Source organism: Felis catus, chromosome C2 (assembly GCF_018350175.1).
Source record: "Felis catus isolate Fca126 chromosome C2, F.catus_Fca126_mat1.0, whole genome shotgun sequence".
Lineage (NCBI taxonomy): Eukaryota > Metazoa > Chordata > Mammalia > Carnivora > Felidae > Felis > Felis catus.
Window position 1 is genome coordinate 87,185,946 of NC_058376.1, and position 19,077 is coordinate 87,205,022.

Below are 19,077 nucleotides of genomic sequence, written 5' to 3' on the forward strand. Positions count from 1 at the left end.
TGACAGCTCAGAGCCTGGAGCCTGCTTCCGATTCCCTCTTTATCTGCCCCTCCCCTGCTCATGCTCTCTCTTTCTCTCAAAAATACATAAATATTTTTTAAAAAAAAATTTTTTAAGTAGAAGACAATTCTGCATTTTTATAAAACTTGATAAATAGTATTTCAAACTGTACAGTCACCAGAAGTACACAGTTATCAAAAATCACACACTTCACTTGGCATCTCCAACACCCTCAGCTTTCTATGCCTGGTCTGTTTTGGCATCTCTGTTTTCTGTAGGGCCATCCCCATCCTTGCCAGCATCAGCTTTCCCCTTTTTCCCTTTGGGTACCTTCTCTCCCTTTTGTGCAGGGGCCTTTTTAGATTTGGGCTCTGGCTTTGGAGGAGCAGGTTTAGCAGGAAATCTTGCACATCTTCTCTGTGGCTCATCCTTCACCTTGGCTTTATGTCCTTTAGCATCCCCTTCATTCTTTCTCTTGGGCATGGTGGCGACTGTGGCAGGACATAGGCACTGGATGTGGGGATTCAGTGGAGCACAAACTTTGGTGGGTCCCGGGGTCCTTCTCCCCACCTTTCTGTTGTAGGTGATTGTTGAAATTGTATCTTCCTAATCTCTTACCAGGTAATAGATTCCATGGATGCCTTGGATAAAGTTGTCCAGGAAAGAGAGGATGCCCTAAGACTTCTTCAGACTGGTCAAGAAAAAGCTAGACCTGGTGCCTGGAGAAGAGACATCTTTGGAAGAATCATCTGGTACATAGTTTCCACTGTGGTTTTTCTAAGATGAGAGTGGAAATCTCATGCCCCATTCTCCTGTCCGGTATCTTTTACAAAAACTCTTATATGAAATTTATTACAGATGTATCTAATGTAAACAGAAGTTTCCAGACCCCTTTGGAACCCCAAGATATGAATGAAGGTAGCTTTATTTGGTAGCCCAGGCACCCCATTCTCATGATTCAATTATTTTTAGGTTTTTTTTACTTTTTAATTTTTTTTATCTATTTATTTTTGAGTGAGAGACAGAGTACAACAGGGGAGGGACACAGAGAGAGGGAGGCATAGAATCTGAAGCAGGCTCCAGGCTCTGAGCTGTCAGCACAGAACCCAACGTAGGGCTTGAACTCACAAGCTGTGAGATCATGGCCTGAGCCAAAGTCGGATGCCCAACTGACTGAGCCACCCAGGTGCCCCTGTAGGTTCTTTATAACAGTGGTGCTTAATCTTCTGTCAATCATGTGACCTTTTGGGAATCTGGTGAAAGTTATAGATCTTTTACCCAGAGAAATGTACATATGCACATAGAATTATAGAGCATTAATAAACACCATGAAGCTAATTTTAGGACATGCACCTGCCCATTAAGAACTTGAGATTAGGGGTGCCTGGGTGGCTCAGTTGGTTAAGCTGCCGACTTCGGCTCAGGTCATAATCTCATGATTCGTGAATTTGAGCCCCGTGTCGGGCTCTGTGCTGACAGCTCAGAGCCTAGAGCCTACGTGGGATTCTGTGTCTCCCTCTCTCTCTGCCCTTCTCCAGCTCACGCTCTGTCTCTCTCTCAAAAATAATAAAAAAAATTTTTTAATTAAAAAAAAGAACTTGAGATTAAAAAAAAGTTCTCAAAAAAAAGTTTTCAGGGAATAAGGCCACATGAACCCTTTTCAAAAAAAGCATTGCTGCCATATCAGGATAAGCCCTAGTTCAAATTAGGAAACTGTTTATTTTCATTAGTCTTTCCACCTTTTGTCCCCTGAGTCTAGCTCCCGAAGTCCTGTCAGACCCTGGGAAAGGATCTGATAATAAACATTCAAACTGAGGTATAAATAAATGAGGAGACCCAGTGTAGTCTCTGTCTTCAGGGCTTTATTTACATTTGGGTTGAGCTGCTAAAAGGAAGCATACTTAGTAGAATTTTTAATGTTGGTCAGCAAAAGAGGCATAGCAAAATAAGAGACCCTCCCTGTACTCTTGAAATTATACCACATAGTAGTGCTTATTCATTTGATAGGCTCTTTTTTTTTTTTTTTAAAAAGAGAGAGTGCACAAGTTGGGAGGGGCAGAGAGAGAGAGTAAGAGAGAGAGAGAGAGGGAGAGAGAATCTCAAGCAGGCTCCCCAGGCTCCATGGAGCCCGACATGGGGCTTAATCTCACAACCCTGGGATCGTGACCAGAGCCGAAATCAAGAGTTGGACGCTCATCTGACTGAATCACCCAGGCGTACCTGGTAGTCTTTTTTAATTGAGTTTGCAGTAATAGGGCTGCTTGGAGCAAACTGTAGGGGAGTAGCTGTATGTCTGTAATGGTATAATCCAGTACAGAAAAGAGAAATTACCAAAATGTCTAACTAGAAACTTTATTTTCTAATTTTTATTTGGATTAATACAATTGAGGTCAGTTAGGGAAGGGTGAGGATAGAGGAGAGAATCTGTATGAGTGCTAATCTCTTCCAGGTTTTTAAAATTTTGCTTTTTAACTTTTCCAGAGCTAAACAAAGTAGTAATTATATCATCTTTCCAACATAGCTTATTAACTCAAACATTAATTCCAGTACCTTTTCCCTAATTTTTTATTCCATGTTATAATATTTAAGGTAGCCTTTTAAATACAGAGCTCCTTCTTAAAAACATTTCATCTAAATTTTTTTTTCTGTCAGAAGAACATGTGGCAGTAATATCGGAGATTACTTTTTGGACACGTCATGCCCTTGTCTATTGAGGAGTAGTAGATTGTCATCCTGATGCACTGAGGGAAATATAGTACCGTTATCTATCCTGCTTAAAGCAGTGGTCCAAATTTCTTGTGGCACTGTCACATTATATAGTAAAGGCTGAAATTTTTATAAAGAGATTGGAACTTTGGCTTCTAATATTACAGATTAATCCTGGATTTAACCAGTCAGAAAAGATTGGTTAAATGGCCTGAAATTAATCCTTTTGTTACTTTTTTCATTGAAGTACTTTCAAATGAATGTTATATATAGTATGAATTCACAACTTTCTTTTTCCCGCTCAACATTATGATTTTTTAGGTTTCATTGTGTTGAGATAAATGTAGATACCTACATCAGTTGGTGCAATTTATTTATAATTTAAAAGCAAAAAACTATACATACACTTGTATGTATTATATATTATGTATGTATGTATATACATGTGTATATAAAATAAGTACATAACATACATATGTATGGAGTAAAAGTATGAAATACATCTGGTAGTGATACACTCCAGTGTATGGCTCAGACCTGCTGTGGAAATACAGAACTTAACCTGTGTCTTTAAGTTTTTGTATATATTTTTTCAAAAGTGATCTGAAGCAGACATTGCAAAACATACATACACTCATGAACTCAGTGGGTTCATGTCTGTACTTTTTTCTAAGTTTAGAGTATTTCACAATTTATAAAAATTGTAAAAATCTTTTAAAAGCCAATTACATCTCATTTTATTGAAAATATATTTAGCTCAAAGATGGCTAAAACTCTATTTGTAAAAAATGAAAAATGTATGAAATATCTTCTATTAAGGCAATATCTCTTTGCTTTCTTGGCAGGCACAAGTTCAAGCAGTGGCCTATACCTTGGTACCTAAATAAAAGATACAACAGGAAACGATTCTTTGCAATGCCCTATGTGGAACGTTTTATGAGGTGAGCACAACCCAAATACCCTTTAGTAACAAAACTTACTTTTATATCAGATAACACAAGTTAAGCTTTTACATAAGTAATAAGTTAAGCTTTTACATAAGTAATACATGTGTATTGTGGAAAAAATAGAAAAATCGGGTAGAAAAGATGAAATTAAAATCTTACATAATCTCATCATCCAAAAATAACTTGTTAACATTCTAGTGTATATCCTTTCAAAAAGTTTTATTGCCTTTCTATTCATCAGTCTGTATGTAAGTACGTTACTAAGTCTTTCTGTAATGTGAAAAGGAAGGTCTAAATACTTCGGTTACATAAGATATGAGCTCATGTTACTGCAAGGTTGATGAAATGAAAAGGGGCTAGGGGGAGGAGACGAGCCTGCTGCATTATGTCTGCCGTCATGTTACCCTGCCGAATGGTGGTTTCCAAATATTTACTACAACAATTTTTTTTCTGCATGAGGTTTATTATAGGGCTTCTGTTAGTTATAGAGGAATGAAGTGGTCCCACGAGCCCCCAGCTAATAATTATAAAAATGAAAGATTTTAGAAAATGGCTATTTTAGAACACTGGATCCACATCCAAAAGCAGACAGAAACCAAATTGAAGTTGGAAGGGGAGAGAATTACAAGTTTGTGGTTTCAGGGCAAGCATGCTACTCAACTTCCATGGCTGTCTGTGGCTGCAGAGAGGGTGGGGAAAACTTCAAAGTTACTGGCTAAAGGTGCTAGAGGTCAGAATTCAAGCAGGAAAGCAGCTGGAAATTTAAGAAGGAAATTCTAGCAGCACAAAAACCACAGCTTGTAACAACTGCCTTAGATATAATACAATCTACTTTCCTCAGGAGTTCTTTAAAAACTGATGTTCTCTCCCAAGAGCTTGTTTCCATACCAAACAACTAAAAACACTTAAAAAAATAATTTAAACAGGAATGAAATGTATCTTTAAACTGGCTTTAAGGTGTCTTGGTACATTTTAGAATCACAATTAAAAATTTTTATCTTGGGACGCCTGGGAGGCTCAGTCGGTTAAGCAGCCGACTTCGGCTCAGGTCATGATCTCGCGGTCCGTGAGTTCGAGCCCCACGTCGGGCTCTGTGCTGACAGCTCAGAGCCTGGAGACTGTTTCGGATTCTGTGTCTCCCTCTCTCTGACCCTCCCCCGTTCATGCTCTGTCTCTCTCTGTCTCAAAAATAAATAAATGTTAAAAAAAAAAAATTTTTTTTATCTTCCCCATTAAACCAGCTCCCTCTCCTCATTTTCAGTTTTATCTTTGTGATGTGATTTATAATAAAAGGTACATATATTTGGTCTTCCTCCTTGTTCCTGACACAGGACTCCTAAAACCCTTGGAATTTTCTAGGTGGGGTGGTATCTTTTGTTATGTTAATGACATGGTTTTTGGGGAGCACCTAAGAATGGGGGCTAATTGCTAGAGGAACCAACTTGGAATAGATGGTTGAAACTTTCAGTCCCACAGCCTGACTTCTGGAGAGGGGAACGGGGCTGGAGGTGAATCGGTAGCCAGTGGACAATGATTTGCTTTAATCGACTGTGCCTGTGTAATGAGGCCTCTGTAAAAAGGATAGGGTTCAGGGAGCTTTTCTGTTGGTGAGCATATGGAGACTGGAGGAGAGTGGGGTGCCTAGAAGAGGGCATGGAAGCCTCATGCCCTCTCCCCACTCCTTGTCCTGTGTACCTCATGTCTGGCTACTCCTGAGTTCATATCCTTTCATAATAAATCCATAATAGTGAGTAAAGGGGTTTCCTGAGTTCTGTGAGTGACTCTAGCAAATTAATCGAACCCACAGAGGAGGTCTTGGTAGCCTCTGATTTAAAGTACAGGTAACAGCCTGGACTTGTGACTGCTGTCTGAAGTCCAAAGAGGGAGTTGTGGGAACGTCTGGTCTGTGGCAAGTCGTTGGTTAAGAAGCATCTGACACGATCTCCACGTAGTGTCAGAATGGAGTTGAACTGTTGCTCATTCTGCTGGTGTCTGAGAATTGCTTGATGGGAGGGTAGAGGTGGAGGGACCACCACCAGTGGAATGAGGTCCAGCACCCCTTAAATAGTATATCCATTCTACATGGGCATTTTTCATCATCAGTGCCCTAGAAGCAGTCAGTCTTTGATTTCATTCTTCCTGCAGAAGGTCTCCAGGATCTGTCCTTTGTGCTCCCACTGTCTCTGCCCTGGTGCCCTCTTCATCAAGATGAATTATTGAACCTCTTCCTCACTCCAGTCCATTCAAATACTGCTTCCTGGCTAGTTCTCCTCAAACCTTTTTATCACATAACCTGTTCAGAAACCTATAGTTGCTTCTTGTCTACAGATAAATCCAAACTCCTTCCCACCCAGCGTTCCCACACTTTAAGTCTTACCTGCTTACCCTCATCAAAGTCAGACCTTTCTCCTTGTTTCCTAAACAGTCTTGCTCATTTTCCCCTCTTTTATGTACAGCTCTGAAATCCTTCTACCATTCACATTTAAAAAAATTTTTTTTAATCTTTATTTTACAGATAGAGAACGCATGAGTGGGGGAGGAACAGAGAGAGAGGGAGATCTAGAATCTGAAGCAGGCTCCAGGCTCCAAGCTGTCGGCACAGAGCCCAACGTGGGGCTCGAACTCCTGAACAGTGAGATCATGACCTGAGCCAAAGTCAGGTGCTTAACTGACTGAGCCTCCCAAGTGCCCCGTCCACCATTCACCTTTTAAGGCCCAGTTCAGATACTAAGCAGTTGAAGACACATTTAACTGCATTTTTTTTTCCTCTACAACTTCTCTAGACCTACCGTGCCATTGGTCCTTTTGTCCCTTAGTCATATAAGGTGAAGCTATAAACGACTATGTATGAGAATTTATGAATCCAGTGTTGCTTTTCCAGGCCTAATACATGTCCTAATTGTTCTATTTTTGAACCTATCTTTTTTAGCCTTACCTTCAGGGCATGCATCATAATCTTCTGAATATTCTTAAGAATAGCAAACCTTGGGGCGCCAAGGTGGTTCAGTCAGTTAAACGTCCAACTTTGGCTCAGGTCATGGTCTCATGGTTCATGAGTTTGAGCCCCGCTTCCGGCTCGCTGCTGTCAGTATAGAGCCCGCTTCAGATCCTGTCTCCTTCTCTCTCTGCCCTCCTGTGCTCATGCATGCGGTCTCTCAAAAATTAACATCAAAAAAATCAGAATAGCAAACCTTTATTCTTTATTTTTATGGGCTTATTTTTTTTAACGGCCAAAATTTAGTTGGAGCAAAGACTGAGGACTATCATGAGTAATCTGATTTCAGCTTTGCTTGATCTTTATACTTAAATTACAAAATAGCTCATATTTTTAAAGTACACACCTATCTTGGTCTTCACCCAAATAGAATTCTTGGCTCAAATTTCTATGACCATACTAAGTAAGTTACTCACTATGATCTCTTAATGTTGTTTTAAAATATACTCATGCCTAGTGATCAATAAAATATCCTGCAAAATCTTGTCTTAAGTACAGTAGTGGCTTGGCATCTATGAATTTATCATTTGCAACTTTGTCTTAAGTGACCCTAGAGGTCAAAATAATTTAGCTGAGGCACAAATGCTTCCTGCTCTGGAATGCAAACTCACATAGGGACCAGTCTAGCACCTAACCGTCATCTCTTAGCATAGTTTTATTCTCTTTGTTGTAGGGAAAATGATATGGTAGACTGAGGTATTTGGAATTAAGGAATTCAAAAAAGTCTAAGGATGTATCACAGGATACAAAAAATCTATTGCATTCAATAAAACTGGTGTTTTTAAAAGAGGAGAAAAGGTAGCCCAGTCTGCTACAGGCTCATAAGATCTGTTCATTTCTTTCTATGTAGGAAATAGGAAGCATTGGTGTAGGGTTACAAATGCTTTTGATTGTAAGTTTATCTTTGACTTATGTAGGTTTACAGTGATTATTCAAGTTTAATAACATACATGGAACACCTGACTAGCCCAGTCAGTAGAGCATGCAACTCTTGATCTTGGGGTTGTGAGTCCCTTGTTGGGTAAAGACATTACTTAAAGTCTTTAAAATAATAATAATAATAATATACATGACACACCTAATACGAAGACTAGCATTATTGAGGCTTTTAAGTAATTGATGTGGATATCCTATGAGAACATTGAGTAACAGGGAAATATTTTTGTATAAATTGGTGTTATGCTTTTATTCTAGATTGAGAATTGAGAAACAAGCCCGCATTGAAGCAAGGAAGAAAAGTTTAGAGAAAAAGAAAGAAAAATTTCTTCAGGAAAAGTTTCCACGTCATTCTGAAGCCCAGAAGTCAAGTGTTGTCTAAGATGTCTGGATTCTGAAGTTACTATTTTGTTTTCCTTGGATAACAATCTATATACAAAAGTAAATATGTATTAAGTAATTTATAAAGAAATTGTGTTTTTAGTTAAATGACTATCTCAACTGGTTTAAGGGTTAATATGGCATGCTAACTCTGGAAGTTAAAAATTCTGACATCTAAGCAAACTTTAACATCACCTGTACCTTAGAGTGGGAAAGTGATGTCAACTGCAATAGCAAAGACAGTAAGGTCATTTTTGGAATTCAGGTAACATTTCTACTATTATATTAATAGCATATGAAGGGGGTGTGGACATTACTTTTAATAAACAATGAGTACTTTCACTCAAAATAATATAAATACATGTAGTAAAACAAAGTAGTTAAGTCACAACACAACAATAATTCAAAACATTTCTGGAATGGCTAATAACTTTTATTTAATTTTGCAAGCCTAAGGTAAAAAGCATAGGCAGTAAATTTTACTAGTCAATAAAAACCAATTCTACCAATCACTGGTAATTAATATACTAAACAGAGTTGAAAAGCATTTTACTGAAAGCAAAATATTTAGAGAAAATAGACATTTATACAAAATTATAAAATGCTTGTAATAAGAATAAGTGCATTTCAAGGAAAGCACAAACTTATCTTAATTTATAGAGCCAGTTAAAGCCTTAAAAAATTTAAGTGGAAATTGAAATATGCAAAAATGTATAAACATTCTACAAAAGATGGTCACTCTTTTCCTGAGTACACTAAAGCTGTGGAACTTAAGGTGACACGGGAAGGCAGAGGTCTGGGAACTCTCCTCAAGGGCATTTCCTTTCTACACACTGCTTCCCTCCTTCTTCATATTCTTGTTTGGAAATCCACATCTGTTGAAAGGTGCCCTGTAAAATGGAAAGAAAAATTATATATTGTGCCTTTTTGTTAGAACATACTTTTTAAATTATCTTTTTCATAACTGATTTTGGGGCACCTGGGTGGCTCGGTTAAGTATCCAGCTTCGCCTCAGGTCATGATCTCACTGTTCGTGAGTTCAAGCCCCACGTCAGGCTCTCTGTTGATAGCTCAGAAACTGGAGCCTGCTCTGGATTTTGTAACTCCCTCTCTTTCTGCCCCTCCCCTGCTCACACTCTGTCTCTCAAAAAATAAACAAACCACTGATCTTGCAGAATGCTTAAGCCCCTCCCCCAAATAGTACTCCCTTATTCCCTTATTTCTGCCCTCCTCTAGAACACCCAGAAACATGATTTAGAAAGAATAAGTCTTTCTATACCTATTAAACTGTCATGAGGATTTAGAAAATGGCTGTGAAAGGAAGATGGATGGTTTAGCTATGATGGCTTGGTGCCAACCTGAGGCAACAATAGAAACTATCGGAAGGTTTCCTCCCAGTACAGAATTGATGTTCTAACACTTAACTAATGGCAGCATTTAGAACTCAGAAGTGCTTGGGGTGCCTGGGTGGTTCAGTCAATTAAGTGTCTGACTCTTGATTTCAACTCAGGTCATGAGCTCATGGTTCATGGGTTCGAGCCCTGTGTTAGGCTCTGCGCTGGCAGCAAGGAGCCTGCTTGGGATTCTGTCTCTGCCCCCTCCCTGGCTCATACTCTCTCAAAAATAAACATAAAACTTAAAAAAAAAAAAAAAACCCTCAAAAGTGCTCATCAGGAGTAGGATAAAGTTTTACAGGAACACACACAATAAATATAGTGCATAAGCACTATAGAAGATGGAGAGGAAAATAACCAAAGAAGGAAGAAACCTAGGCTACATTAAAAATAAAACATATAAGCAGGAAAAATCCATTCTCTAAGATTAACTCTATTCAAGTGGACTTGCAGTGGTATCCAGCTTTGATCTAAGATCTATTAAAAGACTGGAAATAGAATACATAGACACTTATGTCTATAATACATTTATGTATAATAATACACTCATGTATTATTATAAACTTTTACTAGCTTAAAAAGGTTTAGGACTGGGACTCCTGGGTGGCTCAGTTGGCTAAGTGTCCGACTTTGGCTTGGGTCATGATCTCAGGGTCTGTGGGTTCAAGCCCCACGTTGGGCTCTGTGCTGACAGCTCAGAGCCTGGAGCCTGCTTTGGATTCTGTATCTCCCTCTCTGCCCCTCTACTGCTCGTGCTCTCTCTCAAAAATAAATGTTAAAAAAGAATTTTTTTTTGTTTAATAGAAATACTTCATGAAGGCACCTGGGTGGCTCAGTAGTTAAGCATCTGACTTTGGCTCAGGTCATGATCTCACAGTTCATGAGATCGAACCCCGCATCAGGTAAACACCAACCAGCCCTGCTTCCGGTAAAAAACAAAAACGGGCCCTGCTTCAGGCAAGCCCCATTTCTCTCTCTTCCCCTCCTGGGATTCTCTCTCTCTCTTCCCCTCCTGGGATTCTCTCTCTCTCTCTCTCTCTGCCCCTTCACTCACTTGTGCCCTCTCTCTCTTGCTCTCAAAAAAGAAAAAAAAAAAAAGAAGTACTTCCTGACATTTACTTTGGCTGCTCTGAGGTGAAGGGGAAATTCCCCAAGTCTAGGGTGCAGATAAATACAAGGACTTTTCCTCCTGATTCAAGGCAGGCACCCATCTGAGCAATGTGAAAAACCCAGCACCATGACTTCAACCATTTGCCCGAAGAACCAACTCCTGACTTCCTCAACCTCACCAAGAGGCCAGGGAACAACCAGAACCTGAGAAGGAATGATTTAAGTCCTGACCAGTTCCAATGGGAGTACGGAAGGGCACAAATATGGTAGTAGAATCCCCACCTTTGAGAAGGGAAACTGAAATTAGGCTGACAAATAGCAACTGATAAGGCACTAAAGCATTTTGTTAAATTAGAACATGTAATTCATTTGATAGTTATACAAAGATAAATGATGCACTGAAATTATTTTTAGTCTTTTTACTAAACTTAGTTTATATTCACTGGTACACTTAAATCATTCAATAAGACTATTTTTCAAAGTAGTTTACTAACCAAAGATGCTAGAATGGAGCCACCAATCCATGAACTAAACCTCCGTTCTACTGTTGTATTATTTGCAATCAATTTCAACCGCATACTCTAAAATAGAGAGGGAAGAATAAATATTAGTACAATCAAGTAAAACAGGTGACTCAATTCAAAAAATTCAACTTTGAGGACTTCTTAACAATTGGTTCAAACACCAGTTACACGTGATTATTTTGCAAAACCTAGGCTAATAGTAGGCATAGGTTGAATTACTATATAGAAAGTACTTTGATTATGGTTTTTAATGTATAATATTTAATAATTACATCAACCTTAAAAACTGCATACTAAAGAGTATGGCATTCACAACAATATCCTAGAATAACAGTAAACACATACTTAACACTTACCTATAAATCAGGTATCGTGCTAAGTGCTTCATGTGGTATTCCATTTCTTCCAATACCAAATACCATTACTGTCCCAACCTGCCACCCTTTCTATAGTCCTCACCTTTCTCACTACTTTTTTAGTATCTTATCCTAATTCCTCCTATCTTAGGTCACTCCCCCCACTCCACTTCCACATCAAAATGCAGACATTAGATCTCAGGTTTTTTACTCATAACTGCTTTCCTCCCAAATGAGTGTTTATGTTTTGAACTCACACTCTCTTGATAAACATGGTTTTGTGGCTCAGTACTATTGCTTCCTGTCTCCCTGCATCAAGAGATTTTCCCCCTACCTAGGACTTTGTTTCCAGGGATAGTTCTTAAATTGTTGATACTCTATTATTTTATATGAACACATAGTTTGTGTTCATACAACAGTGAAATAAATGTATATGTTTCAGGAGTAAAATAAGTGATATGGGAGGAGAGGGTGCCGGGAGCAGGAGGGATGAATATGGATTTTTGTAGATGAGGAACTGCTGGGTATCTGTTGCAATGGAATTTTTTCCTGTTATTTCATCTATTTTTAATTGTCTCCTAAATGAGATGGATAATATCTAACTGCTCTTGACCAAGACCTTGGACAGCCCAGGTCTGTATTTGTTATTCTGGGACTTATTATCAAATCTAATGATTAGTATTATAATTAAGTTCTATTCCAGATCAGACTATATCTCCAAGAATGTAGTAAATACAATTCAAGTGTCAATCTTGTGCCTATATCAGTATTTACATAACAACTTAACAATTACAAAAATGTGCCATATGTAAAATGTTCCTTTGTATGAGAAACAAAAAGACTGCCAAATTGGGGCGCCTGGGTGGCTCAGTCGGTTAAGCGGCCAACTTTGGCCCAGGTCATGATCTCGCAGTCCGTGAGTTCGAGCCCCACGTCGGGCTCTGTGATGACAGCTCAGAGCCTGGAGCCTGTTTCGGATTCTGTGTCTCCCTCTCTATGACCCTCCCCCGTTCATGCTTTGTCTCTCTCTCTCTCAAAAATAAATAAACGTTAAAAAAAAATAAAAAAAATAAAAAATAAATAAAAAAAAAGACTGCCAAATATACAAATTCTACAGATACTATTAGGACCCATGTAACCCCTAAGTTTCCTTTGATGTAATAACTAATACAAAGTACCATACAAAAAACTACTTGATAAAAGTTTTAAAATCTAAAGATTATGACTAGGGGAGCGTGTGTGGCTCAGTGGGTTGAGCATCTGATTCTTGATTTCGTTCCAGGTCATCTCATGATTTGTGAGATCGAGCCCCGTGTCAGGCTATGTGCTGACAGTGTGGAACCTACTTGGGATTCTCTCTCTCTCTCCCTTTCTCTCTGGCCCTGCCTGCTTGTGCATTCTCTCTCTCTCTCTCAAAATAAACAAACATTTTTTTTTTTTTAAATAAAGATTATGACGACTACTCTGTTATCAATGGGTACCAGACTTTCTCCCCAAACCACATTCTTCTAATCCTTTTAAAAGTTGTCACAATGCACCCAGTGATCTTTTTAAAACATAGGAGCTCTGCAGTGCCCTGCCTGCCAAATTTTATTCTGTAAGTTCCCTATTAATAAGCAACATGACCTAATATCCAACTGTGTGGGTGGAACAGTGTCCTCCAAAGAGATATGTTGAAATTCTAATCCCTGGTGCCTGTGAATGTGACATAATTTAGAAATAGGTTCTTTGCAGATGTAATTAGGATACAAGTTAAGATAAGGTCATATTGGTGGGGTACCTGGATGGCTCAGTTGGTTGAGTGTCTTGACTCTTGATTTTGGCTCAGGTCATGATCTCATGATTCATAGGATCAAGCCCTGCATTGGGCTCTCCTCTGGCAGCAAGGAGCCTGCTTGGGATTCTCTCTCCCCGCCCCCCTCTCTGCCCCTCTCCCACTTGCACTCTTTCTCTTGAAATAAACAAACATTAATTAAAAAAAAAAAAAAAAAGATAAGGTCATACTGGAGCAGAGTGGGTCCTTAATCCCATATGACTGTGGAGTTTTGGGGTTTCTTTTAATGTTTATTTTTGAGAGAGAAAGGGAGCTAGTGGGAGAGGGACAGAGAGAGGGAGACACAAAATCTGAAGCAGGCTCCAGGCTCTGAGCTGTCAGCACAGAGCCCAACACGGGGCTCAAACACACGAACCATGAGATCATGACCTGAGCCACAGTCAAGATGCCTAACCAACCGAGCCACTCAGGCACCTCTCTGGAGTTTTTATAATAAAGAGAACAGATCTGTGAGAGAATGCCCTCTGACAATGGAGACAGACTGAAGTGTTGGAGCTGCAATCCAAGAAACAACAAAGGATTGCTGGCAAACCATCAGATGCTAAGAAGAGGGAAAAGAAGAATTCTCAGCTCTACATTTCAGAGAGAGCATGGCCCTGTGGACATGTGGATTTCAGACTTCTAGCTTCCAGAATGGAGAAAGGATAAATTATCTGTTGTTTGAAGCCACCTACTTTAGTTTGTGGTATTTCGTTACAGCAGCCCTAGGAAATCAATACATCATCCACCTTTCCAGCCATATCACTCTTCCCATTTCTGCAGACTACAAGCCAGCTACTTTGAAGTACTGGAATATGCCACCCTCCCTTCATATTCTGCACATGGTATAACTTCCACCTAGATGTTCTTTCATAAATTACCAACCAGTTGAACTCCTATTCCTTCAAACAGCTTCTTCATGAGGGAGTTAAGTGCTTGCTCCACAGTGTACCCTAGGGTGTCTCATTCATGGCATACTGAACCACTTAGCACATTATTTTTACATTTCTATTCATCCTAGCAGACTGAGCCTTTAGTGGGCAGGGACTGTATTTACAGCCCTAGTGCCTAGCACACTATAGGTACTTAAGGATGGAATCAACGAATAAAAGATTCAAATAGTACAAGAGTAACTAAAAGATGTCATCTATGAAAATTTGGTTAACAAGGGATATTAACTTTATCTAAGTAACACTGTATCAAGCACACACAGAATATCATTCGACTACTGAAAAATAAACCTTATCTATAAGACTACACCAGCGATGAGGATACCTGTGACTGAAGAATACCACTAAAGAACAAACAACTTACTGGGGGAGTTTTCTGAGAGAGCTCTCTATTCAACCTGTCAGTAAAGCTCTGTATTAGCGTGTTTCCTCCAGCCACTATAACACTGCCATAGAGACCCTAAGATAAAAAACAGAAACAAATTAGTTCCAAATGTTTCCAAGTTTTAATCACAACTACAACTAAAACTGTCTTCCTCTACAGTTTACCCTTTCTTTTTTAATATTTTTACTTCTATACAGACCTAGTAGCTTAATCCAGTGGCTCTCAGTCCTGGCTGCACATTCAACTCATTTATGGGATTTATAAAACGTCAAATGCCTGGGGGCAATTAAATAAAAATCTGGGGATGGAGCCCAGATCAAGGTTTTGTTAGTTTGTTTAAAACTCAAGATGATTCTAATGTGCATTAAAGTTTAAGAACCACTAACTTAAAGCAATTATTCTAAAACCCAAGCATAATTGTTTGGCAGATAGCTGCCAATATTTAGAGGTATATTTTATATTGGCTTCATATTAGAAAACTCATGTAGAAGTTGCAGTATTTAAAATTAGACAATGAGATTATTTAATGATTATGATGGATAATGCATAATCTGATAACATCCCTAGCCAAAATGACTGTGACCTTTCTTTTTTGCAGGGTATTAGGCATCAGAACCACATGGGGAACTTTTTCAAAATCCACATGCTGATACCTCCCTAAAAAAAAATAAATCAATCTACTTATGAGTATATTTATCTTTAATTTACATGTATGGATCAGAAAGCTAAATGTCAGCCTTTTTTTTTTTAAGTTCTTACTGAATTCCTGTTAGTCAATATACATGTCAGCCTGTATGCTTTTTTAGTGGCTAAGTTCATATTTTAAAAATGTATTCCAGATGTCTAAGTCATCTAACTTTTGAAAGAAAAATGGAAAACAAGCATCTCCTCTGCAATTAACATTAGTTAACGAGAGGAGAAATCGCACTAAAAACAGAAAGTTATCTATTACATGCTTATAGTAAGTATAATTCAATTCAGTTGCCTTCCCCAAAATGGCCTTGAGTTTGTGCTAAAGAAATTCCATACTTAATCCCTATCATCTTAGAAGCAGCAAGTGCCTGCTAGGTGGCTAGTTGAAACAAACATTTTGCATAGTCATCCAAAAGTCTTTTTTGAAACAACATGGTTTTTATATACCCCTATGCTCTAAGCAAATGAATCAACTCCAACAATACCAAGGCAACATATGTTGGCTACAAATTGAATCTAGGGTTTAAATAACATATAATCAATCTAATAATTAATATGTGTATAATATGGAGTTAGTATTTAAAAGCTGGCAAAACACAAAAATTACGAAGGGTAAGAAGATCATCTAAACTAAACTCCATGTAAAAGTTACATAATTTAAACCCATACCTTCCTGAACGATAAAAACAGCAAAACTGCTACATAGAAAAAAATCAATAATATATATTTTGGATTGTCACATTTTAGGAACTCTCTAGAACAGCACTGTCCAAAAGAACTTCCTGTGATGACAGAAATGTTCCCTATCTGCATGTCATACAGTAGCCATTGGTTACATTTATAATGTGGCTAGTGCAACTGAAGAACGGAATTTTAAATTTTTACTTCTTTTAATTTAAATTGCCACATGTGGCTGGTAGCTAGTACACTGGACACCGTAGCTCTAAAGTTTTACATTTTTCCTTTTCTAATACTTCATATTTTTACACATTCTAAAATGGACTTCAAAGTGAATGGCCAAAGTTGCCAACTTAAATAAGGATTCAGGGGCATTTCATTACCCTAAAAGATACCTTTATACCGTAAACAGGAGGCTGACACTTACTGGTCTGATGTCAATATCACACATTCCAACGCTTGTAGTGACAACGTGACTGACTCCCAGCATTGTATTTCCTGATAATCCCTACAACAAAATGAAAATGAGTAGTCACACAGAAGAACTTCAAACACAGCACACCCAAAAATCTCTACAGTCGGTCTTATGTAGGTTTTATATAATTACACAAGATGTGCACACACACAGGAAAGGCCAAGCTGATTATGAAATAGTGCTCACACCTTTACGTTGGAAGGGTCAAACAACCCTTCAGGAATCTTTAACCGCTCTGCTCCAAAGTCACAGTTGTACCCGTTGGGGAATTCATAATGAACAGTTGGCATCTGTGCAGCTACTCTGAAAACATATTAAACAACATTAAACAAAAGACCAAAAAAATTCTTCAAAATTATAAACTAAGAAATTATCAACTTGTAAGAAAGCAGAGTGAGAATCTTTATGTTAATCAATATTTCTTAACTTTTTACTTTTAGACCAGTTAAGCATACTCCACAATTTTTAACAAAACGAATCAATTTCTTTCCTCATTTATAAGTATTTGGTGTTTAGAAGATTAGTATGAAGGTTTCAACGAGCTATTTTAAGTCTTGTAGACAAGAAGACATACTGTTCATCATAGGTTGAATCTGATACTTGAAGTACTGAAGCTTGAAAATCCTGGATAACACACTATGGATAAAAAAAAAAAAAAAAAATTTAAGAAACAGGTTAGAAATAGGCAATCTATACTTTTGTAACATTGTAGAGCTGTTTTGTTTTGTTTTTTTTAATGTTTTTATTTATTTTTGAGACACAGAGAGACAGAGCATGAGCAGGGAAGGGGCAGAGAGAGAGGGAGACAGAGAATCCGAAGCAGGCTCCAGGCCGAGCTGTCAGCATAGAGCCCAACGTGGGGCTCGAACTCACAGACCACGAGATCATGACCTGAGCCGAAGTCAGTTGCTCAACCAACTGAGCCACCCAGGCGCCCCTATAATTTTGTAACATTGTATTTAAGATACTTTTCTTAATGAAACCAGATCACATTCCTGGATGGCTATGTCATTTCAAGGCTATAAATCTACCTAGCAAGGACTCTTGAGTATCAAGAAACCCAATTTTAAGCATTTGAACTAGAAGCTAAATTATATCATGTTTAAATTACAATTATGGAACACTGATGAGATAAAAACAATCTGAAACTCCCATACCTACCACAGTCCTGCATTACAAAACTGGTTTCAGAACATTGTTTTTTCCTTAAAAATAAGCCTAGACTTAAAGGCAAGATTTCATTTTCTGAATGTATATACATGTGCACACACATGGCATCATATGTAACTTTTAATGATTGCACATAGTTTAAAACAATTAAAAATTCTGCTGTGAAATACATGTGACCTCTGGGCTGCTAAAGAAAAATCCTGTCTTATAGCTAGGCCAAACTGTTAGTCAACTTCACAATTTTTCCTTCTACTGAACACCCACAAAAAATCTTTATCTTAGGTGCAAAAAAATGTGAGATAGGATATATCCCTCACATAGTAAATTATGACTTTCAAATCCTTTTACTATTAGAAATGAATGTACATCTGTAGTGTGAGAGGTTTTACTCACCTGTCCTCCCGTCAGTAAGGTATATGTTCAGAGAGGAATTTTTTAGTAAAAGAAACTCTTACTGTCTCCTTGCTATGAATAAGGACACTTTTTTTATATGGCTGACTGATGTTAAAGCAAACATAACTGAGCCATACTACCAGGTCTCTATAGACTAAAACCATTTTCTTAGACAAAAAAAGGTACAGAATAACATAATGCTTGTTTTTACTCCAAAACCAAAGTTCCTTCCAGGTCTCATCAGAGTAATCCAAATGAATATATACTAGTTTGTTGAGATAATTAGCTTGACAAACACAAAAACAACCCTTTCTTCTCAAAATAATAATTTTGTTTGCAAAATATCATTAAAAATATGAAATGCTCACATTCTATTCAAAAACTTACAGCCTAGGTGGTGCCTGGGTGGCTCAGTCAGTTAAGCATCTGACTCTTGATTTCAGCTCAGGTCATGATCTCACAGTTCATGCCCTCAAGCCCCTCATTGGGCTCTGCGCTTGACGGTGCAGAGCCTGCTTGGGATTCTCTCTCCCTCTTTCTCTGCCCCTCTCTTCCTCACACGCTTGCTCGCTCTCTCTCTCTCAAAATAGATTAAAAAAAAAAACAAAAACAAAAACGCACAACTTAGAGCCTGTAATACTCCTGTAAAGAAAATAAGGGTACTTACATTACACATGTAGTTGTGCCAAGACCTTGTAACCTGTGGCAACTTTTCTTTTCTTTTCCAGTTTGCTGGAGATCCTTCACGAACAGCTTCCTGAGTACCAAGAGCATGTACTAGGTTAAGAGAGTTCATGACATGGGGCTGGGGAGCTGGAGATAAATTCCAAAATGAAAATTCAAGCATCACCTACTTTTGATGCAATCATATATGGAGGAATCAGTTCTATATTCATTTCTTGGAAGAGTTCTCTGCATTGCATAGTAATAAAGTCTCCAGCAAGAGGGGATTTCACGATGCCTATGAAAACAGATTAAACGAGGCTAAGACAGCATTAAAACTAAACTCCCTGGGACAAATTTCTTCTGTGTATTTATATATGAATAATCTTTTCAAGTAGAATCAACTGAACTATCTCTCTAAGCATGAACGAAGCCTTGCATCAGTTTTAAACATGCGTTATATACTAAAGGTTTTTTAAAACTCCTAAAAAAAGAGATACTATTTGGA

General features: G+C 38.2%; 3 protein-coding genes across 6 annotated transcripts in view; 1 reads left to right on the plus strand and 2 right to left on the minus strand.

The window, feature by feature from the left end:
* Positions 1 to 8,044, plus strand: part of MRPL47 (mitochondrial ribosomal protein L47) — a 35,041-nt gene extending 26,997 nt beyond the window's left edge. For all 3 annotated transcript variants that reach the window (XM_006944236.4, XM_045037239.1, XM_045037240.1), the window contains exons 5-7: positions 622 to 752; positions 3,552 to 3,647; positions 7,843 to 8,044. In XM_006944236.4, the coding sequence (XP_006944298.1) occupies positions 622 to 752; positions 3,552 to 3,647; positions 7,843 to 7,966 (351 nt within the window). In that variant the 3' untranslated portion in view covers positions 7,967 to 8,044. The remainder of the gene's footprint in view (positions 1 to 621; positions 753 to 3,551; positions 3,648 to 7,842) is intronic.
* Positions 241 to 565, minus strand: LOC109503553 (non-histone chromosomal protein HMG-17-like). Its single transcript, XM_045037242.1, has one exon. The coding sequence runs from the start codon at positions 481 to 483 to the stop codon at positions 241 to 243; it is 243 nt and encodes an 80-aa protein (XP_044893177.1). The 5' UTR covers positions 484 to 565.
* Positions 8,045 to 8,376: 332 nt separating the features above from the next.
* ACTL6A (actin like 6A) overlaps positions 8,377 to 19,077 on the minus strand; it is a 29,326-nt gene continuing 18,625 nt past the window's right edge. For both annotated transcript variants that reach the window (XM_004001172.5, XM_023260373.2), the window contains exons 7-14: positions 18,761 to 18,867; positions 18,574 to 18,663; positions 16,918 to 16,979; positions 16,532 to 16,646; positions 16,296 to 16,376; positions 14,477 to 14,572; positions 10,964 to 11,050; positions 8,377 to 8,855 (exon numbers count right to left, since the gene is read on the minus strand). In XM_004001172.5, the coding sequence (XP_004001221.1) occupies positions 8,775 to 8,855; positions 10,964 to 11,050; positions 14,477 to 14,572; positions 16,296 to 16,376; positions 16,532 to 16,646; positions 16,918 to 16,979; positions 18,574 to 18,663; positions 18,761 to 18,867 (719 nt within the window). In that variant the 3' untranslated portion in view covers positions 8,377 to 8,774. The remainder of the gene's footprint in view (positions 8,856 to 10,963; positions 11,051 to 14,476; positions 14,573 to 16,295; positions 16,377 to 16,531; positions 16,647 to 16,917; positions 16,980 to 18,573; positions 18,664 to 18,760; positions 18,868 to 19,077) is intronic.